This window comes from Elgaria multicarinata, chromosome 11 (assembly GCF_023053635.1).
Source record: "Elgaria multicarinata webbii isolate HBS135686 ecotype San Diego chromosome 11, rElgMul1.1.pri, whole genome shotgun sequence".
In the NCBI taxonomy this organism is placed as follows: domain Eukaryota; kingdom Metazoa; phylum Chordata; class Lepidosauria; order Squamata; family Anguidae; genus Elgaria; species Elgaria multicarinata.
The window spans coordinates 34,377,592-34,392,429 of record NC_086181.1 but is presented as its reverse complement, the minus strand read 5'-3'; the positions used below and the strand labels follow the sequence as shown (position 1 = coordinate 34,392,429).

Sequence of the window (14,838 nt, the reverse complement as noted above, 5' to 3'; positions counted from 1 at the left end):
AAACTAGTAAAACACACAGGAGCAGATATTCTATACAGTCTTTTTACTCACTCTTCTTCCAAGGATAAACACTAAGTAACTTACTTAATATACTAATATAGGAAAGTGGTGATTTTATTATTCCCTATTATCAGAGACTGCAGAAATGAAAATAAGGTGGGAATCTATAACTAAGCACACAGCCTGAGGCAAATGTTTGTAATCTGACTCCATATTCCATTCGTTTTGGGCCAAGCTGTGCTATATTTAAATTTGCCAATCACTCTCAAATCTGTTGTAGGAATTGTTTTGCCTTTTTGATTAGCTTTACAATCTTTTGGATAATCGGACTACATGCAATCACTTTTTTATTTATTGCTTTGATTCTGGTTGCCAGCAATAACAGTTACTTACAAATCTGCTATACTTTTTGGATTTGCACAGAAAAATTAGGAGGTAAGCAGATACAATCCCTCAAAATTAACTGCACAGTGCCATATTCGTGAAGCAGTAAAATGCAGCAGAAATCGATTAAGGCTCTGAAAGCAGCAATGGAATAGATGCCTATTTCTTTTTCACCATATCTTCAGTGCCTATGGAAATGTGAGATAATGAAAATATATCCTCTCTGTTACTGCCATATAAAAAGAACCAATAAATGTAAGTGACACAAGATTATATGTATGTGTGATTAGAGCTGGGATGCCTGTTATTCATTCAACTCTAGAGCAGCTTTTCATTTTCATCCTGTGAATGGAACTCTGATCTTTATAAAGCAGATTCAAGGAAATTCACTGCTGAGAAAGACAAAATCCTTGATCACTTCTTGCTCAAGGTAGTCATAAACGAATTACTTATTAAACTCTGCAGTACTGGTGATAAGAAACTTTCCCAAAAGATTAATTGGCTGTATCCTAGATAACACTGTAAATATTCTAATAAAAAGAATGTCAATATCATTTTGCCATTCCTTCAAATAAAAAGGGGCAATGTCTTTTATAGCAATGCCACAAACTAAAAGAAAAACATTCTCTTCACAAAATCCTTTTGCCCTTCCTCAAAACAAGATGGAGAAGTAAACCGCTGTAGCACTGGGCCTCAGTGATACCGTAAACATCCTAAAGGAAGAGAACGTGACAGTATCTGTAGTGAAGCACTACACTACACTGTAGTGAAGCAACACTACAAACAAGAAGGATCTTGGAATTGTTGTAGATCGCAAGCTGAATATGAGCCAACAGTGCGATATGGCTGCAAGAAAGACAAATGCTATTTTGGGCTGCATTAATAGAAGTATAGCTTCCAAATCCCGTGAGGTACTGGTTCCTCTCTATTCGGCCCTGGTTAGGCCTCATCTAGAGTATTGCGCCCAGTTCTGGGCTCCACAATTCAAGAAGGACGCAGACAAGCTGGAGCGTGTTCAGAGGGGGGCAACCAGGATGATCAGGGGTCTGGAAACAGCCCTATGAAGAGAGACTGAAAGAGCTGGGCATGTTTAGCCTAGAGAAGAGAAGATTGAGGGGAGACATGATAGCACTCTTCAAATACTTAAAAGGTTGTCACACAGAGGAGGACCAGGATCTCTTCTCCATCCTCCCAGAGTGCAGGACACGGACTAACGGGCTCAAGTTAAAGGAAGCCAAATTCCAGCTGGACATCAGGAAAAACTTCCTGACTGTTAGAGCAGTGCGACAATGGAACCAGTTACCTAGGGAGGTTGTGGGCTCTCCCACACTAGAGGCCTTCAAGAGGCAGCTGGACAAGCATCTGTCGGGGATGCTTTAGGGTGGATTCCTGCATTGAGCAGGGGGTTGGACTCAATGGCCTTATAGGCCCCTTCCAACTCTGTTGTTCTATGATTCTATGAACAATTTTGGGTTTCATACACCTCCTAAGACACTGTAAATACAATAATAGGATCCTTGTAATGGACGATATTTTCCCTCTGAAACAAGATCTCATATTGGTGGCTCCCTTTGCGTTACTGTAAATACACTAGTATAGGAACCCTCCAAAGTAAAGCAGCCTCAGTTTAATCAGACTTTCCCCCCCAGTGACATACTACTACATACAGTAATAAAAGACCCCCCTATAATGTTAGGAAGGAGCTCCTTTACGTAAGGATGAAACGAGCATCACAAGCCAGGCCACTCCAACTTGACTGTAATTATGCTAATAGCAGTCTCTTTGAGAGATCCCAGCAGTGAGAAGCTAGACTGGATAGTTTATGGACCTATCAAATTTGGCAACATGTATACCTTTCAGTGGAACCAACCTCTAGGGGATCTGAAGCCCAAAAGCCAATGGTTGTTTTTTTTAGGCTCTACGAGAGAAGCATATTAACACTGGTACCCAAGGTAAGCACAGAAACCTGGTCCTCTCCAGGGTGGACGTGGGCCACATGACGGGGGAATTGCTGCTTGTATCGGAAGGTTTTCCCACAGGCAGAGCAGGCATAGGGTTTCTCGCCTGTGTGAATTCTCTGATGTTTGACCAGTTTGGAGTTGACATAGAAGCCCCGGCCACACTGGGGACATTTGTAGGGCTTTTCACCGGTGTGGATTCTCTGGTGCTCAATCAAGGATGAGCTCTGAGAGAAGCACTTCCCGCACTCCTCGCACCGGTAGGGCCGCTCCCCAGTGTGGACGCGGTTGTGTGACACCAAGTGGGTCTTCTTCTTGAAGCATTTGCCACAGAGGGGGCAGGGGAAGGGCTTCTCTCCTGAGTGGGTGCGCTCGTGCTTGAGGAGGTTGGAGCTGAGGGAGAAACGCTTCCCGCAGAGTGTGCAGGTGTACGGCTTCTCACCCGAGTGGGTGCGCAGGTGCTTCACGAGGTTGGAGGTGCGGCTGAAGGCCTTCCCGCACTCCCGGCACGGGAAGGGCGTCTCCCCGGTGTGCGTGCGCTGATGTTCTGTCAGAGCGGAGCTCCGGCTGAACCCCCGTCCGCACTCGGGGCAGGCAAAGGGCTTCTCGCCTGTGTGGATTCTCTGGTGCCCCATCAGGGTGGAGCTTTGGGAGAAGCGTTTCCCGCACACATTGCACACAAAGGGCCTCTCCCCGGTGTGGATTCTCTGATGTTCAATGAGCACAGAGCTCTGCGAGAAGCTCTTCCCACATTCGGTGCAGTGGTAAGGCTTATCCACTGGCCTGCGGGGAGCAGGAGGTGGGAGAGGAGGAGGAGGCTCCAGGATACCCAAAAGGTTGATGAAACCTGGAGGATCGTGGGAAACCTCCTTTGCCCGACGCCTTCTCACCTGGCTCCTCCACCTCTGTTCCTCCACCTTGACCTGAATCTTGCAGTCTTCGGGACTATGGGAGCTGTTTGGGTGATGCGGCTCAGCTTCCTTTTTGTTCCCATCATCTCGGTCCCTCAGTTGTATCCCTGCACTGCTCCTGCTCTCCAGCGCTACTCCTCTCGGTTCAGGGCTCGGAGATGTTTCCAACTCCTGTATCTCGGCCTTTCCTTCTAGTGGTTCCTTCTTGATCATTTTTGTCTCAGCCTGACTTTCAGTTCCAACACCTGCTGAGATAAAATAGAAATGAAGTGTGTAGAACTGGGGTGCCAAAAGTGTGCCCCCATCCAAGCCCTGTCTGGCAGCCCTCAGGCATCCTCTGCTGCCCTAAGAAAAGTGAGGAACCAGTCTGAAATCCGGCTCTATGGTTCCTATCATAGAAACCTCTTTTGTAGACAGTCCTTGGAACACACTATGAAGCGATGTTTGAAGGTTCCTTCCAGCTTCCTAGAATGCTCTGGGATTTATTTATATATTTATTGTATTGTATTGTATTTGCATACCACCCAATAGCCAAAGCTCTCTGGGCGGTTCACAAAAATTAAATCCATGAAGTGCAATTTAAAGTATAAAACTCAAACCACAATATAAAAGATCAGTCTTTCTCCTCCAGTTCCCACAAATGACCATAATATCAACAATCATAAAAGACAAAAAAGGGTTTATAGTTACAATGGATATTAGTTTGTCAAACTTCACTAATGATAATGTATAACTCAAGGGAACATCAGCCTGTTTCATGAGAGGGAGGGTTATGATATTTTCTGTGGGGAAAAAACCATATCTATACATAAAATTAACAACATACTGAACTGATACAATAGCAGTCAAATGCAGTTTCAAAGTTGTAATTACCAGGGGATTTTCCAGCTGAATATCTGTAGTAAATGAACATATAGGTATCCTAACATTAGTGTATCCATTGTTTTAAAGTTCCCTCATTTTTTTCTTACAATGTGATTTTATCCTGGTTGTGCTTTTATATTGTATTTTTATATTATGGTTTTATACTGTTGTTTTATACTTTGAATGGTTTTAATTTTTGTGAACCACCCAGAGAGCTTCGGCTATTGGGTGGTGTTTAGAAATTTATTTATTTATTTATTTATTTTATTACATTTTTATACCGCCCAATAGCCGAAGCTCTCTGGGCGGCTCACAAATGAAATAAATAAATAAATAAATAAATAAATAAATAATTATGAGGCCTCTATAGCAAGAACCACCCAGAGAGCTTCAGCTATTGGGCGGTATAAAAATGTAACAAATAAAATAAATAAATACTATAAAGCCTGTGTCTACAGTGGCGGGGGGTTCTCCTCTCTCTTTGGGCAATTGGGGTAGGGTAGCTGGGGAGGGGGCTTCACCACCTTGATGCTGTGCTATATGGAATATGCTGTTGCTGCAAAACAAAGATATTTTGCTGCTGGGCTAAATGGCGTGCATCTGAACGGTGTACGTGTGCGAATGGTTTGAGAATGTGTGAGTACGTGTGCATGTATGTTAGCCTGCACATGTGAAGTCCCCTCATCCCGACCAGGAGACACTTCAGAGCCAAAAGGTTGTGCGTCTCTGCTGTAAGGGAGCCGGCCAGCTTGGCAGGCAAGGATATTAGTGGCGATATCCTTTTTGACGACAGTGGAGCAACGTTGTTTGTCCTCGAGGCATATTATCTGCGGTGGAAAACAATCTCAGAACAACAGGCCGAGTGTCTAGATCAGGATGCACAACTTTTCCAGCCCTCAGAGCTTCATCTTTGTTGTTTGGGGAAGCCACAGACTGCACACATCCACACCCATGGGAAGGGCTCACTACTCCAGTTGTGCATCCAGGCAAGGAAGCAGCAATCCCGGCAGCTTCTGAGTGGCCCTTTGGAGTGTTGCAAGGCCAGCACGGGCACTGAAGTTTGGGAGAGGTTTTTTTGTTTGTTTTAGACTGTTAATTTTGGTTTTGCCTTATGATGTATTAAGTCTAGATTATTTTCATTATAATAGTGAATTTATGCTCGTTTATTGAATTGTTGATTTGTCTCATTTTAATTATTGATATGTTTTGTAACAACTTTATTTCCAAAGTGATTATGTAGTTTGGTAATTGAAGTTTGCTGTGAGCTGCTTTGGGCACCGTCTATTGTGGAAAGGAAAAAGAAAGGAAAGGAGCCTCTCATGCAAGCACTTGAGTCATTGCTGACTCCTAGAGGGACGCCTGCTTTCGCTGACGTTTTCTTGGCAGACTTTGTAGCGGGGTGGTTTGCCATTGCCTTCCCCAGTCGTGGCTACCTTTCCCCCAGCTAGCTGGGTACTCATTTTACCGACCTCGGAAGGATGGAAGGCTGAGTCGACCTGAGCCGGCTGCCTGAGAACCAGCTTCCGCTGGGATCGAACTCAGGCCGTGGAGAGAGTTTCGGCTACAGTAACTGCTGCTTACCACTCTGCGCCACACGAGGCTCATCCTATTGTGGAAAAGCAGCATATAAAAGTCTAAACTCAACAAAAGAAAAGAAGTTCTAAAGGCACTGGCGATTGAGCAGAATTAAGGCTATGGTTGAGGGCAATTGAGCCTTGTGATGTTGAAGGTTTCAGTAGGAGAGGAATGGCGAGAGGGAGGGAACCACTTCGTACAAGAGATGTGTGCTGTAGGGTTAAAAAGTTCTCATCGCAATGCTATACTCACCCTGCCAAACACACACATACACAATATAGCAATAATGAGCTTAGGCGTGATAGCCTTTCCCAACCTTGAACCTTTTAGCACTATACAGCAAAGCGGGGGGGAGGGGGTTCAAGAGAATGGGAGAGAAAAGAAATCCCCTCTGCAAGTCCCAAAAGGTGTTATGAGTCTCCTGTTTCCGGCAGGATGGAGCTCTAAACAGGAGCACTCCAGTTAGGAGCTCGGGATGCACTGCAACATTTTATTACAGGTCCCCACATGTCTTTTCTAAATAGTCAATTGCACCTCCAGAGTGGTGGCTTTAGAGTGGGGATTTAGAATCCATCACTGGGAACGTGAACTGAAATGACAGAGGGCACGATGGTTGTCAATCATTCTTCTTTTAAAACATCCTTTTATAATAGAGAGCTTCGGCTATTGGGCGGTATAAAAATGTAATAAATAAATAAATAAAATAATATCTGCCTTTTATTGTTCCAGAATACCCCAGCTCCAGTTTTCTGACTATCAACAGAATATTCCCATTCTACAGCTCCAGAGAATCCCTTCTTACCAGGTAAGTGGTTTGTTGGTCTTATAAACAGACACATAGAAATTGAAAATTATTCTAATTGTATGTTTCATTGTGCATGCTATTTTGATAATGTAGCAAAATAATGTATTGTCTGAAGAAGAGTCCTGTCCAACTTGAAAGCCTGCTAACTTACCAATACAACCGCTCACACAAAAATATGTTGACTTTTTTTGATCCCGTGCAGCTTTCTCAACCTGGGTACATAGTATATTCTCTAAAAACTGTCTGTTTTGACATGTGCACACACATGCATATACGTTTTACTTTGAACACCTATAGCTGAAGAAGAATGAATAATTCAGGTCTGCACTTTTGAGAATTTTGATGCTACTCGGCTGAAATAAAACGCATCACCTTGCTCCATGGCTTTTGTCCTATGGATCAGAACATGACTATTAAAACTTGGGTGTTTTATTTTTGGAATTATTTATCTGCAATCTAATGGGAGATGGATGAACATATGGCTCTTTTCTTTTATTTTCATGTTGCTCCCTAACAAAGATTTGCTTGATATTCTTACCTTTGCCTCTGTATTTCTTCCCTTCCTCTGCACCTTGTAAACGCTGCTTTTCCATCCTGTGGAGTGTTGTTATATCCTAGAAAAACTGGGGGAGCTTTTGCAAAATCCCCACTGATCCGTTGCAAAACACTAGACAGTTATAAAAATCCTGTGTCTTGTAATGCCTGCAGAGTAGTGGAGGGAGCCCAGTGATGATGTCACATCCTCACCCAAGTTCACATGATGCAGGGAAATCAGAGAGGAGAGGGAGGAAGAGGAATCCTGGAGGCGGTTGCTGAGCAACCAAAAGAAACACAAAAACGAAGAAGGGCCCAGAGGAAATGAGGGCTTTAATTCCTTTTAGGCTTAAACTGTGTTTTTTCCCCATGCCGGTCCTAGAGAATAATTAATCTGGGAAGGAGTAATATTATTGCCTTACTTTCTTTCCTGGCAAACCAGTGCGCTATTAATAGCTGCACTACAGGCAGAAATTCATCAGGAGAAGTACTTTCAAGGCATGGAGATGAACAGCAGTGAAGCAGGCTGCTTCTATCTATTCACCCTCTGCCTGTCATGCAGCTGTCAAAAGCAAACAGCCTTTGCCAGAGGGGGGTGGAAGCCTCAATCCTAGCAAGGTGACATTTTTATATAGGCGTTTGGTTGAGGAGAAAAGCACCACTGAACAGGTGATAGACGAGAGACAAGCTCTGGTGCTGTTGAAAAGTGTAACATCTTTAATGGTTCTTTTTGTATCAAAGGCTCGATGTTTTGGATTTATACAAAATCCTTCCTCAGGAGCTGACGCTAGACACAGGCTGCTGTAAAACAACCTGTTCCTGTATATTAGAAAATCTTAAGCTTTTCTTTCTCCTAGGCGTTCCGTGAACGAACTGTGTTCTGCTGAAGATTTCTTTCTCATGATGACGAGTAGACTCTAGCGCCAGCTCCTGAGGAAGGATTTTGTATAAATCCGAAACGTCGAGCCTTTGACATTTTTACATACGCAAAATAAGTTATTAATATTGCCCATTATTTATTGCAGTGGTGGGGGACGTATGGGCCTCTAGGTGTTGTTAGACTGCAACTTCCATCAGTTCTCACCAGAATAGACAATGGTAAGGGATGTTGGGAGTTTCAGTTCAACATCTGGGATACCCACATGTTCCCCACTCCTGATTTACTACAACTAGAAAAAAAATACTCGCATCCATATTGTGAGGAAACATCTGTAAACTTGTAATTCCCCAAATGTTCCACTAGCCTTCTGTGCTCCTGCCACCAATACTGTCCCCTGGTGTTGCCAAATTTAGACAAAGCTGTGGTTCATTTGGCTGTGTTAATTTATTTAGGGCACAATTCTATGCATGTTTAGACAGGGGCGGGGGGAATCCTCCAACTCTCAGCATTGCTAGCTGGGGAATGCTGGGAATTGTAGGATTTTTTTTCTGTCTAAACATGCATGTGATTTTGGATATGTAAATTCCCCTTTACCGTTATTCACTGATGTAAATACAGTGAGATCCAAATCAGAATATCTCTATAAACTGGGCAGCTATATTCTCCATGGTTGCCATTGCCAAAACGGCCTGAAAGGGGCGACTTCAACAGGAGACAATGCTTTTGAGTCATTGCTTTGGGACTGAGCATAGATAAGGCCCCTGCCCTCTGCTTCCCTTCTCTGGGACCTAGTTTGTTCTTAATCCTCTGGTGAGGTGATGAGGATAATGAGAGCTACTAGGTTGGTTGGTGGAAGAGCCTTCAACGCTTGGTGCGTAGGTCTAAGAGAAAGCACTTAATTTATATTTTATTCTGTTGTCTTCCTAGTGTCCTTCCTCTTTTGGATTTTGTCTTTTGTATTATTTTGTTTGTTTTTAAACTGCCTTATCAAACTTTGTAAGCCGCCTTGGAGGCCAATGTTTGGTGTAAGGCAGAACATAAATGTTTTAAGTAGGTCCTGACTTAAGGACATATTCCCTCTGAGCATATGCAGCAAGAGAATGCTTTCTCCCTCTGAGGGGAAGCCATCTGAGATAGATGTGGGAGGGCCGATGGAGATGATGTCTGCATTGGCTTCCTGAGCTTTCAGGAGGTATACTGCGTGCGTCCTGGTTGAGAGGATGCCCTCCACTTCTGCTGTGACCGTTGAGGCTCGGCTCAAGAGTAAGTGACCTACGTGGCAGTTCTCCCTTGCCACTTCTGGTATTGAGAGTTAAGGGTGAGCCTTAAGCATTGTGGTGTAAGAGAAGCCCCATGGCTTTGGCAGCGAGTGGCAGGATCCCAAGTATACATAATGTAGCTGCAGTAAAGAAGTGGTGCCAGTTGCCGGCATAGCACCAAAAGCAGCCTGTTGCACCATGTGGTACTACTGGTGCATAAGTGTGCATTTAAACTTGTGAGCACACAACACACATACCAACAGTGCTGTACACTGGAACCTGCTTTTTTCAGTGCTGCAACCAACATCATGTCTGTACACTCAAAAACGGATAAGGATGATCAACAAATAGCCAAGAGGCAATCCCAAGTAACACTAAAGGTCAGGATATTTAAAAAATATCAGCTAAGAAGTAAAATGTTTCAATTGAGCTGGTTGAAACCAGCAAGGTAGGAACCCATCCCTGTTTCAACTAGCCAAGCATACTTCATTTCTCAAAGTCAGTCTATTGCCAGCTAATGTAAGTGAATGTAAAGATTTATCCTGCTCATCTGACTATCCCCATGTTCAGGATGTACCCCTGTTCCATCAACACATAAAAGATTCGACAAATCTATCAGTGAAAAAACTGGGTGAAAAACATTTATTTTTTGTGACTTATAATGAACAAGATTTAGATATACATGATTTGTTCACAAATGATGATTTTTCTCAAGGGCAGCCAATACATTGAAATAAAAACATTAGGTTTCAGAGACATTGGCCCTGTTCAGACAACACGTTAAACCATGGTTAGGCCACTATCCCTTTTGCAGCAAATGGTTAGTCAGCGTGTTTAAACCATGGTTATGTGTCCACCATGGTTAGGAAGGGTTCACACGACACACTGAGCCATAATGTTTAGCTCAAAATGCTTAACCACCACAGCTTAGCATGTTGCCCGAACAGGGTCATTATAAAAAGTAAAAGAAACCAGAGTGGCAATAGCATCTTAAAACCCACTGTATTTTGTGGTATAAGTGTACATGAGAGCTCTTTGTTGTCTTGTGTTTTTCTGCTGCAGACTCACACCGTTGCTTCTTTAAAATTGCTCTATGAAAGTTGCATCACTAGTGATAAACATGAGGGGTAACACACTTTGGGCAGTAACACATCTTTATTCTGAATAAAAAGTCCAAAGTAGAGCAGCTTTACAGTAAAGCTTTGCATAAGAAATGTCAGGGCCTATTAACGTGTGAATATTGCTCATTTGGTGGTAGGGATCCAGATACCTACTTTTTGAGAAGTGTTTCTGTTTTGGGGATATTGCATTTTCCCAATACTGAAATCCACTGTTGCTGGGAAAATGTAATTCCTTGCCCAGCAAACTGGGGCATTTGATTTGAAGAGCTATATAAAATGACACCTGAGTAGTGTCCTTGGCATCATTTATGGTAAATGCAGAGAGAGAGAGAGAGAGAGAGAACGAGAACACAGATATAAGGGTTAAGTGGCCAGTAAAACAGATTGGCAGATTAGTCCACAAAGATTATTAGCCATCCTGACCATATACCCATAAGGCTAGAACAAAAAGAACCAACTCTCCTCAGTTTAAAAATGCTTTCTAGCGTAGTCTCCTGGGAACAATTCCTACTTGTCCAAAGTAACCAGGCGAGTAGCCGTTTGCAAGCCTACAATATGACCCTGTGAGCTGGGTATGAAAATCAGAAGAGCAATATGGATTTGGGGAAAAGCATCAAAGCTCGACCCACCGAATGCTGGAACCCTAGTTTGAGTGCTGAGCCTTTCCCAGACACCACCCAGAATATCTATGCCTGGCTTACAGAGAACTCTGATTATATTTTGCATGACCTTCTGTGGTGGTGTCCGAGAGAAGGCAGGACACGGATGACTGCATGTTGGAACACAAGAAAACCAGTCAAGATCACGGTCAGTCAGATCAAGGACCCAGGGAGGAGAGAACTGATGTCACGGTAGAGGAGTCCACAGGAAACTTTTTCGTTCAAGAGGCTAAATCTAGTCAAATGGCAGCCACAAAGAGGCCTGGCCAGAGCTCGAATGGAGCATATGGTGAGAAGGGCTACAATCACAAAGAAACCACTAGGTATCCCTATTCTATGCTTTCTCAGACAGTTGTGTGAGAGGGGGCTTCTCTGCCCAGGGCCCCAAGGTGAGGGCAGTAACTGGTTCCATCTTCTCCTCCTCTTCCGGGTGCATCTGTTTCTGGTGACGGGTAAACTGGGGCTTGTAACGGAAGGCCTTCCCACAGACAGAGCAGGCATAAGGCTTCTCACCTGTGTGAATTCTCTGGTGCTTGATGAGGTTTGAGCTCACACAAAAGCATTTCCCGCAGTCTGCGCATTTGTAGGGCTTCTCACCCGTGTGGATTCTCTGGTGCTCGATCAGGATGGAGCTCTGGGAAAAGCACTTCCCGCACTCCTCGCACCGGTAGGGCCGCTCCCCGGTGTGCACGCGATGGTGGGACACCAGGTGGGTCTTCTTCTTGAAGCGCTTCCCGCAGAGCGCGCAGGGGAAGGGCTTCTCCCCCGAGTGGGTGCGCTCGTGCTTGAGGAGGTTGGAGCTGAGGGAGAAGCGCTTCCCGCAGAGTGCGCAGGTGTACGGCTTCTCGCCCGAGTGGGTGCGCAGGTGCTTCACGAGGTTGGAGGTGCGGCTGAAGGCCTTCCCGCACTCCCGGCACGGGAAGGGCGTCTCCCCGGTGTGCGTGCGCAAGTGCTCTGTGAGGGTGGAGCTGCGGCTAAAGCCCCGCCCACACTCTGTGCACGTGTACGGCTTCTCGCCCGTGTGTGTACGCTGGTGTTCCACCAGGGTGCTGCTGCGACTGAAGCTCTTCTCACACTCGCTGCATGTGAACGGGCGCTCCCCGGTGTGGATTCTCTGGTGCTCTATGAGGTTGGAGCTCTGTGAGAAGCTCTTTCCGCAATCGATGCAGCGGAATGGCTTCTCTGGCACACGCCGGGCTGAACCAGGGGCCAGAGGTATCTCTACGATGCCCAGGACATCCCTGTAGCCTGGCACATTAGATCTCCTGCGTCGGCGTCTGAGTGGTGAGGGGTTTACCTGCAGCTTCTCTTGACTCTTGCAGCTATTTTGGAGGGGTTGAGCTGTAGTTGCCACATTTGGAAGAAACCCCACTTCCTCTTTTATGATCCCATCATCTATGTGGAAAATAGGAAGGTTGACAGAATTATAGGCATCTCTAGCCCAGAAGAATTTAAAAGACTGGTTCCTTATTTCTATCAAGAACAAGTTGCCATCACAGCCTAAGGATGCACAGGCTGAATCAGACTAGTAGCTTGCCTTGCTCAGAGATCTGTCATCTGACATTAGTCAACTGGACACCACCAGGGACTTGACCATTAGGTGTGTGTATACGCACTGCATATGATGGCGGTGATGGAATTGTTACAGAGATGGACTATGACTGGGGAAACCTAGGTTCAAATCTCCACTCTGCCAGGAAGCTCCCTGGATGACTTTGATCTAACCTCTCTCTCTCTTCCTCTCTCTTAGCCTAACCTACTTCGCAGGTTGTGAAGATAAAATGTGTGCCACTCTGAGGAGAGGTTGAATAACAATATAACAGATACTATTTGGTGCGGGGAAAGGCACATATTTACTTTCAAAAGTAGTCCATTAATGTTATGCTCCAGGGCTGGATGCTGATACTGAAAATCAGGTCTTAGCTCTGGCTCAGTCAAAACCTTCACATCTCATCTGGGCAGAATTAGGCAACAACCACCAAAATCAAGCCTCTCGTGTTTCTCGTTTTGGAAGGAAGCTTGGATCCATGCCTTTCTTCCCATTCCCCTCTGTGTTGCCTAATTCTGTACAGATAAGCTTGAGCCCTAGAAGCAGATTAAATTATACAAAACTAAGTGTACGTATGAGGAATGCCTACTTTGCATAATCCATTCTGATTTCAGAATATAGGCATCTAGGTTGCAGAACGTGCCTTTGGAGATAGGCTTGGAGCACAGAGGGACAGACACACACATCTGTCAAGTATTTAACCAGCCAAAGGAAAGGAGGGCTTGACTTTTGGCTACAGTACGGTTTTGCTCAGTTTCTCACCTGGACGGACTTTGCCCCTTAGGATATCTTCTTCCTCTGAAATCTGAAGTTCGGGGACATATTCATTTCTGTCATCTTGGGCCATCCAGAAGACTAAAGCAAAATTGCTGAGCCAAAAACCTGCTTGTGAGAGATAGAGAGTCAAGATTTTAGACCCACTCTTTGTTTTGAGTGGATTCAGTATGCTTTTCAATGTGGGTGGGGGGGAAGAGCCTTTTTGCCACACAAACACATGTACTATCATGAATGCACAGCTTCCCAGAACATATAGCCTACCGCCACTATTATACACAGAATCCCAGTCATTAAAATAATTACACAGATATTAGTACAAGTGAATAAAGCTAAAATGGAGATGGATGACAAGGACTTAATCTGAGCCTGTGAAGTAATAATAAAGACAAGTTTCTCTTAGCATATGAAGAGTGCTCTTCCCACACCACTTGAGCATCATTCATAACCACAGCCCTTCAGCCCCAGAACCTCTTCTTTTATGCTTTGCATATAACAAAGGCAATTGACCGACTCCCTAAAGTGATATACTGCTATAGTATTCGGGCTTAATTTGTGCCAAGAGCTCAATCCTGGAACATGTGAAGCAATAAAGAATAGACCATCTCTGAGCATACATAGAGGGTCCTGTCTTTACGAAGCAATCACAACCAGCTCTCATGCAGAATTCAGGGGAAAGCAGGAGGCAGCATGGTGAAATGACTGCACTGGTTTTGCATCCACCTCTTTAAAATGTACAAGCTTTGGCTCTCAATAAAAACACTAGATGCATAATCTGACAGCAACCTCCCCTCTTGAGACTGTATGATGAATACATTCTTTGGTTTATTCTGGCTCAACAAAGTCAACATTTAGAGTGGTATAAAGGATTGATCATTGGGCTAAGAACAGTACAGAGGCAAAATCAAAACACTCAAATGTTAAGGGGAAGGTTGGGAAAATAAACAAACTTGAATCCCCTCGAATAAGTTAGGTTAGCCTTCTGCAACCTGGTGGTTTCCAGATATGCTGGGTTGCAACTCCCATCATTCTAGTGATGGGCCCACTGGGAGTTCTAGTCCAACACATCTGGAGAGTGCCAGGTTGCAGAAGGCTGAACCAGGTTGACAAGGCAGGAGTTCATAGGAGAAACGGAGCTGACATGAGCCCAATGCATATCCTGTGCCCGTTGTGAAGCACTAGTCCTGCAGAACACTAATATCTAACTCATTCATCGCGAGTGCCACCCACAATCTTGCGTGCTGCAAAACTTTCTTAATGTTGGTTGACAATAAATCATATCAAATTGTGATTTATGCTGGTGCAAAGCAGTTTAGGCAATAAGTCACGGTGGGAAAGGTGCAATCCAGACAGGGGAGGAAAAACTAGCCAGTGCTGAACAAAATATGTCACTCACTGCCATCCCAGAAGGATGTGTCCACATGTACACCCACCCACACCCGCGCCACTGCCAGTCACAGAGCACCGTGTGGGTGGATCATGAAGATGGAAAGAACGTGTGGGAAAGGGAAAGAAAACCATATGCCAAACATACATTCGTTTCCACACAATCCCTCCTCCTTTCC

General features: G+C 44.6%; 2 protein-coding genes across 2 annotated transcripts in view; both read right to left on the bottom strand.

The window, feature by feature from the left end:
- Nucleotides 1–14,838, bottom strand: part of LOC134405666 (apoptosis-associated speck-like protein containing a CARD) — a 180,104-nt gene that overhangs the window by 152,417 nt on the left and 12,849 nt on the right. The window lies entirely within an intron of this gene.
- Nucleotides 1,851–13,394, bottom strand: LOC134406618 (zinc finger protein 271-like). Its single transcript, XM_063138125.1, has 4 exons — nucleotides 13,262–13,394; nucleotides 11,291–12,345; nucleotides 7,036–7,111; nucleotides 1,851–3,501 (listed from the first exon to the last, which is right to left on the bottom strand). Exons 1-4 carry the CDS (start codon nucleotides 13,344–13,346, stop codon nucleotides 2,303–2,305), a joined length of 2,415 nt encoding a protein of 804 aa, XP_062994195.1. The 5' UTR covers nucleotides 13,347–13,394; the 3' UTR covers nucleotides 1,851–2,302.